The following is a 12,830-nucleotide window of genomic DNA, read 5'->3' as shown; positions in this document are numbered from 1 at the left end:
GATGTCGTAATTGATCTTCCTTTTTTAACGTTCTTTCCCCTCTCCCTGAAAACTGTCTTTCACTCTCTTATTCTGTCCATCTATCTCTCTCTCTCTCTCTATTTACCATATACCAATCGAAGGAGGATGAGAGCAATTAAACCTCTTGTATCCATACCACTTGATCGCTTTATTCTTCTTCCATAGTAGGCCTACCCAGGGGCGGATCTAGCTTTTTGCTAAGGGGGGGGTTGACCAAAATAATGACGATGCGGAGCATCGTCCACGAGCCGCGAAGCGGCGAGCCGATTTTTGGGGGGGGTGTTTATTTGAACCCCGTAAGTGATGTTTTCCTGGCATCTATTAACACAATGGAGACCATAAAAAGCAGTGCATGATAACGTCTTTTTAAATCAAGTAACAGTTTAATACATAGTTATATCCAGAGTTATCATGTGTTTGGTTAAGTTACCAGATGAGTTGAATATCTTCTCACAATATTTGCACTTGAAAGGGTTTCTCTCCAGCGTGCGTTCTTTTTTCTTTCTTTTTTTCTTTCTTTTTTTTCTTTTTTTTTCCCTTTTTTTTTTTTTTTTTTTTTTTGGGCCGCCCTAGGGGGGGGGTTGCAACCCCCCCAACCCCCCCCCCTGGATCCGCCACTGATGGTAGTAACCCAACGTTGCCAGATCTGGCATAATTTGGCTGTTTATGGCACAATTCTGGCATAATTTGAGCTTTTTTTAAGCATAATTTCAATACATTTTTGAAGTACATGTAGTTATGATGGTAAATCATTCCACTTTTCTATATTGTTTTCTAAGCCGCCGCTAAATATTTCCTAAAAAATCAGACCCCCACCCCGCTATTCAGCGGCTGGCTGAGTTGGCGCAAAATATTTCCTGAAAATTCGATGTCTGGGGGGGGGGGGGGGGGGGGGGGGTGGCATAATTTTTGGCGATGTAGCAAGATAATTTTCTCTGCTCTGCCCTATAGCATAATTGTATTTTTTCCACTGGCTACGCTGACCTTGCCTCCTCCTCACTCACTCGACACTTGTGAATACAAATACTATTCTAGTAGATTCTTAAAAAAATTCTTCAAACATCTGAATCTACACACTTCATGTTACCAAAAAAGCATGCATTATTTGGCCGATCTAGCTGACTTAAAATAATATACACAAATCTAGATCTTAGCCATGACAATTAAACCGAATAGCTTGTATTTTTAAATCTCACATTCATTCATTGCAATCTTGAGTAGATAAGGTCCGTGTACAGTAAACTGTAATCTCAGTGCATCATACAGATCCAGTCGCCATCGACGTCGCTTCACGTCAATCAACAGGCCATGCCAGATTCCGTCAGATTCTTTTTGTTCTCGCTCGCGCGTGCTCGGCCGGGGTCACACTGGCCTGCAGTCAGACCACGCGCGTGCCGTAGCGCGTATGCTAATGAGGCGTACAATCATGGTTGTCGATCCCGGGGGGATGGGGGGGGGGGGGGGGGGGGGGGGGGGGGGGGGGGGGGGGGGGGATATTTTCCCCAATATTTCAGGTGGGGGGGGGGAGGAGGGGGTGGCCTGTACAATCATCCCCCCCCCCCAATAATTCACCATCACACACACACACACACAATTCAGAGAAAAATTAATGATGAGAGCCCGATGAGAGTAGTTAATGGTTATTACTCGCAAGATGACCATCACTATACACATTTTGCTATCTAATTTTCATAATACATACATGTATAAATAGAAAACGAAGTAAATGAGACAACCGTATATGAGACAAGAATAAATTAAATTCTCGCTCATACGGTTTCATCAGGAATTGATGGAATTATTCAATTTATTCAATCAACAGCATCATAGAAATGCAGTGCGCCAAATGCAAAGCCGCAGCTTTAAAAAGCAACGAGCTAAATGTTAAGCGCGAAGCGCAAAGGTGCAAAAAAGAAGTAGAGAGTGGGAGAGAGAGATAATGAGAGACAAAGAGGATACAGGCGCGTAGCCAGGGGGGCGGGGGCAGTCGCATGGGTCCCATATTCTCTGAAATGTTACGGTTATTGAGGGTGACTTGAACAAGTTAATAACCTGAAAGGGAGGGGTGCAACCTGCCACACGCTTCTACCTCGTGGTTGCTTTGCTACGCGTGGAGGAAGGGGAACTTGATTCAAACAAGGATTAAGAGTCTAGAACGGTACAACGAATCGTCTTCTTTCTCCAAAAATTTAATAAAACATCAAAGCTTCCGCGTGGGAGCCTGCACCAACCTTAATTTGGCACCAACCCCCTAGGGAGCGCGCTTCGCGTGCTCACTACCGCCCCCTAAAATAAAACCCTGGCTACGCGCTTAATTGAGAGGATAATAACCCAGGTAGCAAGCTCATGTGGGACCCACATGGGTCCCATATTCTCTGAAATGTTATCGTTATTGAGCGTGACTTGAACAAGTTAATAACCTGGAAGAGAGGGGTGCAACCTGCCACACGCTTCTACCTCTTGGTTGCTTTGATCCATTGCCGAAAATATTTTGGCACCTATCATCCCCTCAACCACGGATACAAATCGACACCCCTGCCTACAATATGTAAATTATCCAGGATCGGGGACAAATATAAATCAACCTATTCGGGTGAAGTGGCAACTAAAATTTGGGGAAAAAAAGAAAGAAAAAAGGAAAAAAAACTGCCCCTCACTTGTTTGTAAAATTTGAAAAGCAGTGGTAAATATATCTGTGGACAGTGGCGTACGCAGGATTTTTTTCAAGGGGGGGGGGGGGGGTTAACATTTTTAAATCGGGTCGAAAATTTCGCAACGCCTCTGCCAGCCGCGGGTGGGGGGGGGGGGGTAAGAGCACATTTTTTATTTTTGTATATAGTGATGTACTTGAGGACTCAGAATCGGAGAATAGTTAAGCAAGTGATGTGATATATGACGTATATGCACTGGCGGATTCAGGCATTTCTTACCGGGAAAGGGGGGAGGGCACAAAATCGCATGGGGTGAAATATTAGAGTTTAGATTTTAAATTATTTCAAAAATAAAGAGTATATTGCAGATTCGAATTGTAAAAATAATAAGATCACAAGAAAATGATTTCAATTCAGGAATTTGTTTATATATTTATTTTTATTTATTTATTTTTTATTTTTTTTAATCATTAGCAGTGGTCATAACAAAGTAGGTGTATATTATAGCCCAATAATCAAAGGATAATACGTCTATGTCTCTTTTATATTATTTCTTCCATTTTTGTTGTTCATGAATATCAGAAATACATTATTGAAAATATGTATGTCTTCTGTTAACTCGACAGTTCAACAAATATTTGTATCTAGAGTAGTCAATTTTATTCATGTTATAAATATGAATTACCTTGAATGAATATGTTTGTTAATTTATTGCAAATGAAAATCAATAAAATCCCTGATGTGGAGTGAAAAAGTACGATAAAAATGAAACCATTATTTCTCAGCATTGGTAACAGCTAGAAACGAGATGAGAAAGAATGAACGCCATGGCGACCAGAAGTGCAATGAATCGTGTTAGACATACACATATCATCATGATCCATACAATGAACCATGGCATGAACACCTCTATTGGTATATTGAATAAAAACCTAATTTTTTTTTTTTTTTTTTTGTAAAATGAATTTATTGATAAATATATGCATTTGAACAAAACAAACAATCATACACAATCAATTGAAATAACATCGTAGCATCTTAGCATAGTTCAAATAAAACATGTTTCGTTTTCTTGAATAACAGTGTTTTCAAAAATGCATATCTTTTTTGTTTTACAGTTCCTTTCGATCTTTAATCGATTGTGGATTAGTCTTTTGAAAATACAAAGAATAGAGACTTCATGAAACATGAGTTTGCGATTTTCTGCTTGCATAAATGTTAAATAAACTGCGTATTTTGCATATATGATAAGAAAATTTAAACTTTTAAATATTTTGTTTTTCAATTTATAACCTTCAATTAAAACGAACTTGTCAAAAGAAAAATTAACATTGTAAAGTTTTCGAATTATGTCTCCAAATTTTAACCAAAACAATCTTGTGTGCTTGCACTTTACAAATAAATGGATAAATGAATAAAAACCTAATTAATTATACTATGATAGTAGGTGAGCGTGAGCACGAACGCTTGAATGAAGTGTTGAAAAAGCGAGAGCAAAAATAGTGTAGGCATAGTGATGTGTATTAATCATTGAAACAAATATTCGCCATTCGAGGCCAATATGTAATGCTAAAATGCATCGAGTCTCTCTCTCTCTCTCTCTCTCTCTCTCTCTCTCTCTCTCTCTCTCTCTCTCTCTCTCTCTCTCTCTCTCTCTCTCACTCTCTTCGGTTATTTTTTTCCTCCCATATACAAATTCATGATTTGCAACTAGCGTTACAACAAATCATAAAGGGGGTCAACTGAAGGGGGAAACATGAGGAAAGAAAGATAAAAGAAGGTAAAAGAGAAGAAGAGAATAAAAGAAGAGAGAGAGAGAGAGAGAGAGAGAGAGAGAAAAGAGAGAGAGAGAAAGAGAGAGAAAGAGAGAGAAAGAGAGAGAAAGAGAGAGAGAGAGAGAGAGAGAGAGAGATATGAAAATGCATGGAAGATAGGAAGAAAAGGAGCCTAACCTTGGCAGAGGTTTAAATGAGAGATAAAGAAAACGCAATTTACATGACTGCATGGAAAAATAACATAATAAAAGACAGAATATGTGTTACAATGATAAATTTAAACAATTTAAACAGCAGGTCATTCATGATCATTAACTTTATTCAAGTTTATCTTAATACCACTCCCTTCATCCAGATAAAAAAATTGTTGCCAAATCCATCGTTTTAAAGGGATAGTTGAGTTTTGTTGGAGAGGGCGCTACACAAAATATTCTTTTGTGAGATTATGAAAAACTGAGTCTCAAATTTGAGAGAATATACAATTGAAATGACAAAATCATCTTTGTTTCATCAAAATGGGTTCAGAGACGGCTGAAATATCCATAAATATAACCAATCAGCCATTAAAAAACGAGATAGCGCCTTATATGTTTTATTCCAGCCAATGCCAATATTGGCTTTTTTGTGTTGGTTATAATACGCACAACCAGCCGGCCTGTGTATTACTATTAATTAATTAATTAATTAACGGTCACCATATTTCTTCGAAAGTGGAGCTGAATTGGTATGACCGTATTCAATCTAAATTCACACATTTTCGGGGTCTAAAATTACCTTCATAGCAATTTTAGGTTCTAAAAGGGCACTAGAAATGTGGCATAAATAAGAATAAGAGCAATAACCATGCATTTTGAAGGCGTTTGTGGTCTTAAACGAGAACTCAACTATTCTTTTAAATCCTATACTCACAGACAATAATTGGATCACGTCGATACATATCAAATGAAGGATATAGAAGCTCTAGAGAAAATTAATCATAATTGAATGCGGATATTGCACATTCAAATAAATGGGTGACATCTGTATCAAATATTTAATGCAATCAATCTTGATATAAATGCATTTGAATAATTTCTAAGGATTGGTGTGTTATTTGCATCTCACCGAAAAAATTCATGAATTGTTTTGAATTTCCAGGATAAATACTTAGTTTAACTTTAACAGTATATTGGTAAGTTGGTACGATAACGATCTGCATAAATTTGTGTGATTTATATGAGCAACATGCATTTCTGTGACACAAGCAGTAACGAAAATGGGTTTATTTGTGAACTCGATTTCTTCCCAAGTTCATAGAACTTCATGTTCCTCCAAGTCCACCAGTTACAATAATCTCTCCCACACGTAAATGCATTAAGAATGGCTTGTGAAAATCTGGGCTTTATCAAGGCATCTATTGGCAGGATACAGTTGATAAAGATGATGCAAAACGGTTGGCAATTACAGTTATGGTACATGTTATTCAGACAAACACAAGGCCAAATGTTAATCATCTTAACACAGTCTCTCTGTATGTAATAAAAACATGGTTCCATGAAAACAAACATGCTTCACGAGTCATCGCACTAATGTTGTACAATGTGGGTACATGAATACAAACAACATGCTTTAAGAGTCTTTTCACCACTCAGAATAAGCTAAATTTGAATGCCAATTATGAAACTGTCAATAATTATTTCATATATTTACAAAGATATAAAAAATATTTTATAATTTGACGGAACCTTGTTATAAAGGAGCCTCATTATAACTATAAATTACTACAGAGTCCAAGTACAACAAGGTAATATTGCTGGTCGCACTCTTTTTGTCATTTATTGTTTTTTGTTGTGTTAGCCCTGCTAATCTAAAGATATCTAAAGATTTTACCAATTCCAAAATTATCTTTTTTTTTTCTTTGTTTGGTGGGGTGTAGCTTGTGCTGGCTTTGGGGCTCTGGGCTCTTGCATCCATTTTCTACATGTGCCTAACATAAATTCATTGATAATCAATAATTTTTTGCATTAGGGGGGCGAGTAGAACCGCTACTTATTTGATGTCTTAATCTGAAGGTTATCTTAAACCATCCTTATGCTACGGTCACAAAGGTTCGTACGAACGATAATTTTGTACGAATCTCTCTGTTTTTCCATTGTCTTCCCGAATTTCCATTGTCTGAAAATCGTTCGTATGGCGTTCGTAGCAGTTCGTAATGGCATTTGTGACCGAGGCTTTATACTGAATGTTTTGAATAGTGTTTCCATCCCCTTACTAGACAATTCATTTCACACTCCAACTATCTAAATGAAGCAATATATTCCTGAGACAAGAATTGCTCGTCCCCTTCGGCATGCAGTGTGCAGGTGACCTCAGATGACCCCGGAGCTCTCTTTAACATGTAAACAACCCTGCAACAGATAGAGAAAGAAAGAGAACAGAGAAATAACATGCTTATAGCAATGAAATCATGGGAAGAAATAAAATAATATCTTAATTTTTTGTCTTAATTTGCCGTTTTACTTGATCATACAAGTGTCATATTTTGATATTTGTCTCTTTGAAAATTTGCTTTAGTTTAGGTACACATCATTAATCATTCACAATCATGCTTCGCTTGGTTTCTCAAATGAAAGTTACACCTTCTTCATGATTTTTCACACTAATAAGATAAAAATAATTATCTTAAAAGTCTCATTGCAAATTTTCTCCTCTATCAATATTAGAATCTAATTCAGAAGCAGTTTTTCAATGCTTCAATTTACAAAAATGTTTTTCCTCAAAATATAATACATGAAGATCCAATTCCTGAAAATAATAATAATTATAATACAAAACACATACAATCAAAGTTTTTCAACTAAGCAAAGTGAGAGGAGGAAGAAAGAATTATATTTGTGTACATGTAACTCACTTAGGATTGTCTATTGTCACAATCTCTTTGATGTATGTCAGAAGTTGATTGGCAAAGTTAAAGCAGACAGCAGCATCCCACATACCCTGTTAAAAAAAAGAGAAATTGAAACGATTATTCATACAAAATGTCTGCCCCAGTAGGATTATTAATAATTTATCATAAACTATTAGACATAAAACATAAAACTTAAAGAATCAAATTTTTCACTAGTTGATAAAACTACTGGTAGTTGGACCTATATAGCATTTTCCCCCTTGAGCATAAAAGTGCTGCATATTTTCATAATCCTGCTTAATCAAGCTTCCATGATAAGGCATGTTAATAAGTTTCTTCCCAATAGGTACCCATTACTTTATCTGGGTCAAGAGTGGTTATGTTAAAAAGCAGTATTTGAAAATGAATGGCTTGTAATTGGAAGACAGTACATTTGGAGTTTTTGATAACCCACTTTACTACAATGGGAAACAATTCTTAAACCTAATTATATACAGTTGTATATGTATATACCGGGGTATATATAAATTAACAAAAAACACCTGAGAACAGAGTCTGTAGTACAAACACATTCTATCGTTTAATTTACGGAAAGATTTATTAATACAAGGCATTAAAAACATTTCTTGACAACTTATCACAAAGAATAATTCAGCGAAGATAGTAGTGACAAATTTTTACATGTTTTCATATTACGGTAATGTATACAAGTTGTCGGGTGAAAAAAAAAATCAATAAATTCCTTCTAAACTTGATACCATACCAACTCAATAGCACAAATCCTACAATTACCATAAAAAACAATCAAACATGGTAATACCTGTGAACTGCTCGCCATTTGCATTGTCTGGAATGATCTGAGATACGAAACAATGCCCTCGTCGTCACGGAAACCAACGATTACTTCCGGGATGCCGACAAGGAAAGACTGGGCCCACACCTTGAGAAGCTTAAACCTAAATTAAGAAGAACAATAAAGTGTTTTGTTTAAAACTCAAATGCGATAATGAAATGGATCTCGTTCTAAGAGTCTAGGTCATGACTCGTGACCATGAAAACTTTAACTAAATGAAGATAATCCAATCTAATTTTGTTCCCAAGGACGTATTCTCAGTACCCTCAGTCTCGACTATAATACTGATTAATATATTTGTTTGGATTACATCCATGACAAAGGTGTAAGCAAATACAACAAAGTCCTTTCTTTCCTTGCCCCTTTCCTTTTTTTTTCTTCATTTCTGTATGATTTCCTTCCCGTCTCTTTCTTCCTCTCCTTAAATGGCTCCACATTAAACATTTTCTGGTTGACGAATTTTGGGTCAGATTGCAAAGAACCTTTGTTGACATGTAAACAATTCTTGGGTCCTGAGTAGAATATTTGAGGTCCAAGTTCCTTCTATATCTTATTCAATACTATTACACAAAAATGACAAAAGAGTGAGAGGGAAAAATCATTAGAGTAAAATCAAAGTCATAAAGAAAACAATATGTACCTGTAAAAGTTCCTCTCATTGTTGTGTTTGTACCAAATCCTTGTCGTCTTGAGTTCCATGTAGTTTTCTGGAGGTTTCTTCTTTGAGTTTGGTATCCTACAGTCTACTTCACCACTATACAGCAGGGAGTGAGAATCTAACCTTGTTCTGATCACCGAACAGAAGGCTTCATGGGTATCTACAGGCTTGGTGGTGTCTGGTTGACTCCTCTCGTCATCTACCCAAGAGACAATGAAAATGTCACATTTTTAAATGATTGTACTTGTGGGTCTGTTTGATTTGCTATCATGATCATTTCACTGTGGCAGACACAAAGGGAAAAAGATGGGGAGAGAGAGAGATATATATATAGAGATAGAGAGAAAGAGAGAGAGAGAGATGAGGAAGAAAGCAAGATGCAAGCAAGGGTGATAACAAATCATTAACCAGTATGAGAATATGTTTCAGTAATAAGAACTTGAAATTACAACCCTTTTAAAATTAGGATAACTGAAAAATGTGCAATGCACATAGTTGTAAAAGTAATAATAATGATAATAATGTCAATAACAATATCAATAATAAAAATGATAATACTACTACAAGTCTACTCCTACTTTCACTAGCCTACCACTACTAATAATCATAATTATATTTATAACAATGATCATAATAATAACAATAGTAATATAAATCACATTACTTTAAAAAAAAAATCCTTTGATATCAAATAAAGTCCAATTACCACTTGTCACATACTGCTCAAACTTATATCCCCAGTAGGACATCTCCTGCTCGCGGTCAGACATGCCTTTCCTCCTAGCTCTGTTCTCCTCTGTCTCTACCTCACTGATGTAGTACGTCCCTCGGTAGAGGGTGACGGCCATAGCCCAGCCTTCTCGGTCCTCGTACGGTGTGCAAAGGAACTTGGTCATGTGGCCTCTCCACATTACAAAGTCAGCGTTGATTCTGTTGAAAAATTGGGAAACCATTAGAATTTGTTCATATTTAAAGAAATGAAAGCTATACAGCTAACTCACCTGCAGGAATTTAGTTCCTTGTAAATGCATGGTTTTGATAGTTTGTTCAATTTTCCAAGAGCACAGAGTTTTCTATTCAATGGAAATTAATTCTATAATAGTTTTAAAAAATCATTAAATGTCCTTCTTAATATAAGTCATTCATTGATGAAAGTGCTTACATTGCATCATTACCCCATTAAATTCTGTCAATACACTCCACTAGGTAAAATTTTAGGGAGTCGCCTTTAATCAGGTCATACAATCTACCAAGCATGTACCTTGCTTTTTAGGATATAAATTCTGTGCATTAACTTGAACGCATGACTTAATTTCCAACCAAGAGATAAAATCTAGATTAAATCTTACATCTTTAAAAAAATTCTTCCAATCATAAGGGTTCATTGCTACAGCTTGGCATATTTGTTTGAACATTTTGCAGGGGCGTAGTCATTTCCTAATCAGCGTACCTTTCACAATGCCTACTTGTGCTTTCGTTTCCCTGGTCTTCACTTCTCTCAGAGGTACTGGTGGGTGGGGCAGCTATGAGTCTTTTATTCTCCTGCATCCATTTGGTAATATTGTTCAACCTCTCCTTCACATCATCATCTCTCTTGATATAATCCCTGTAACCTTTCCTCAGGTCAAAGTCGGTCCTTCGAGGGTCCGCTGGAGGACAGTAGACCTTCAGCAGTCTCGCGTCACAATGGACGCCCCGTTTGGAGTCCAGAGAGAAATGTCCTACTTCTGTGGGCTGTCTGAAGAATGGAAACTTCTGGTTGAATCGTGATATTGGCTTGATGGGAAATGGTCGGATCATCTGGAGACCACCTTGGTTTCTTGGGGCTTCTTCTTTTCCAAAATTGGCTGCCACTTTTGTCCTCTTTGCTGCAAATGTATCTCCAGATCTGTGCCTTTTCATTTTCAATAAACTCCTGTATTTAGTTAAATGTTAGCAGCATCAATATTACACCACTTGTGAAATCCAGATGGGTGTAAATGCCAGCACTGATGTTTTCTCACTCTCAGGTAACTTTAAAAAAATACATATCGGCATCTAAGGGAAAGAGGAGATTAAAATAAAGAAAAATTCAATATACCGAATGACATACAAAAATAAAGTTAGGTAATATGCAAAATGTTTAACCTGGTAGAAGTCAGATATGATTTTATTATAAAAATCAACTGTGCCTACTCAGTCTCAGTTCAACTAGTCTACTCTACTGCTGTCCGCACATTTACTAAAACTACTAGGTCTAGACTAGGGGCGCGGCGTAAAGGATCGAGGAAGATCATCACTGGCTATCCAAGCCTGAAAATTAAAATGCCACATGATCATGATGGTAGCGAGGTAAATTACATTTTGATTTGTTAATGAAATATTAAGCATCAAGATTTTTAAGGACTGCAAATATCATGACTGTCGTGACTGTCGTGACTGTCGAGCTGAGTCTATATTGACTGGCTATCACCACTTCTCGGCACCGACGCCTCACCGTCAAGCTTCACGCAGTTACCGCTACCTTATCCCAATGGCAATGTTAAACTCCGTCACTCACGTTTGTACTGATGTTTACATAGTTTATTAGGGATAACATTCAGGATTATGACTAAATATGTATACAATATAATGAACGATATCATACAATATGGATTGGATTCACTGTAAATGAATAGAAACCCACCAAAGAAAAGGATCTTCTGTCTTCACCAAATTTACTCGCCAAAACAAAGGCAAAAGTCGGATTCCACGATTCCCGCAAGTCTAGCGCTGAATCTGAGATTGTCTTTTTTCAGATAACTCTCATAACTTTAATAATTTTGTCAACTAGTTGTTTACTCATGTGATCTCAAATATTACGAAAAGTACTAAGATAGTTTAGTATAATTTTTGTATCGACAACTGATGTTGACTAGTCATCCTAAATGATCATTTAGAGTTTTAGACAAAAACTGGCACATTAAAATTGATGACGATAGCCGCTTAGGGTCTGAACAGTATTCTATACATAGCAGTTTAGGGAAATACCCGGAATATATATATATATATATATATATATCTCTCTCTCTCTCTCTCTCCTTTCTTTTCCCTCACCCTCCCTCTCTCTCTCTCTCTCTCTCTCTCTCTCTCTCTCTCTCTCTCTCTCTCTCTCTCTCTCTCTCTCTCTCTCTCTCTCTCTCTCTCTCTCTTTTCTCCCCCCTCCTTCTCGCGTTTTTCTTCCTCTCCCCCTCTCTCACATTAGTTTTCACCTCTTCTCTCTGTACATCTTTTATTTCCCATCAACCCTCTCCTCTATTTTTTTTTCTTCTATTGGATAGTGAGCTAATAATTTTGAAAGGGAAGCATGAACTTCTGTCAGTTTCAATTCTCATATAATTCCTTTAAAATATTCAAGTATCAACATCAATTTATCTTTTTGATGATTATTTTTGGTATGAGTAAACTTTGTTTTTTCTTACATTGCACACCATGATATTGGTTTAAAGTCTAGTGTTGAAGGGTTATGTCTGATATTTTACACACACACCACATAAACACAAACTATTGCTAAAATGTTGTTGCAGTGAAATATGTATTCAAACATTTATTTTGACCAATTTTCTTTGGAACATAACAGCATGTGTAAAAGATAATAGCAAACATTTACTAAATGTGTTAAGAGCACAGCTAATCAAATACAATCTTATATCCCAAAGCGATCAAGTGATAATATTAAGTGCATTGGTGTGAACATGTGAAAAATATTTGCATTCTAAAAGTGAGTTGAATTCCATTTCCCCCTATAAGGCAAAGTCTTCATATTCTAACTTGTGGGGGTAAGCCTCACAGACCACTTTATTTCCCCCTCCGTTGCTCTTCTCTCTCATATGTCGATCCCTGGTCAAGAAAAGATATCATGGCATCTGATTACATTAATGTAACACCATCTCCCAAGTTAACAACTATTACAAAAACTTGCTGTGAACTTATCATACATACCAATTTTATATTCAATGTGAGAAAT

At 36.6% G+C, this 12,830-nt stretch overlaps 1 protein-coding gene across 1 annotated transcript; it reads right to left on the bottom strand.

The window, feature by feature from the left end:
* Window positions 1-5,295: 5,295 nt before the first annotated feature.
* Window positions 5,296-11,601, bottom strand: LOC578481 (decapping and exoribonuclease protein). The gene is made up of 7 exons (XM_778645.5): window positions 11,511-11,601; window positions 10,296-10,882; window positions 9,552-9,775; window positions 8,828-9,044; window positions 8,155-8,290; window positions 7,338-7,423; window positions 5,296-6,834 (listed from the first exon to the last, which is right to left on the bottom strand). The coding sequence occupies exons 2-7, from the start codon at window positions 10,745-10,747 to the stop codon at window positions 6,723-6,725; spliced, it is 1,227 nt and encodes a 408-aa protein (XP_783738.3). The 5' UTR covers window positions 10,748-10,882; window positions 11,511-11,601; the 3' UTR covers window positions 5,296-6,722.
* Between the last annotated feature and the right edge of the window lie 1,229 nt (window positions 11,602-12,830).

This window comes from Strongylocentrotus purpuratus, unplaced genomic scaffold (genome assembly GCF_000002235.5).
Source record: "Strongylocentrotus purpuratus isolate Spur 01 unplaced genomic scaffold, Spur_5.0 spur5_scaffold_14, whole genome shotgun sequence".
Classification (NCBI taxonomy): domain Eukaryota; kingdom Metazoa; phylum Echinodermata; class Echinoidea; order Camarodonta; family Strongylocentrotidae; genus Strongylocentrotus; species Strongylocentrotus purpuratus.
Note: the sequence above shows the minus strand (reverse complement) of the source record. Positions and strands in the feature narration are given on the sequence as shown.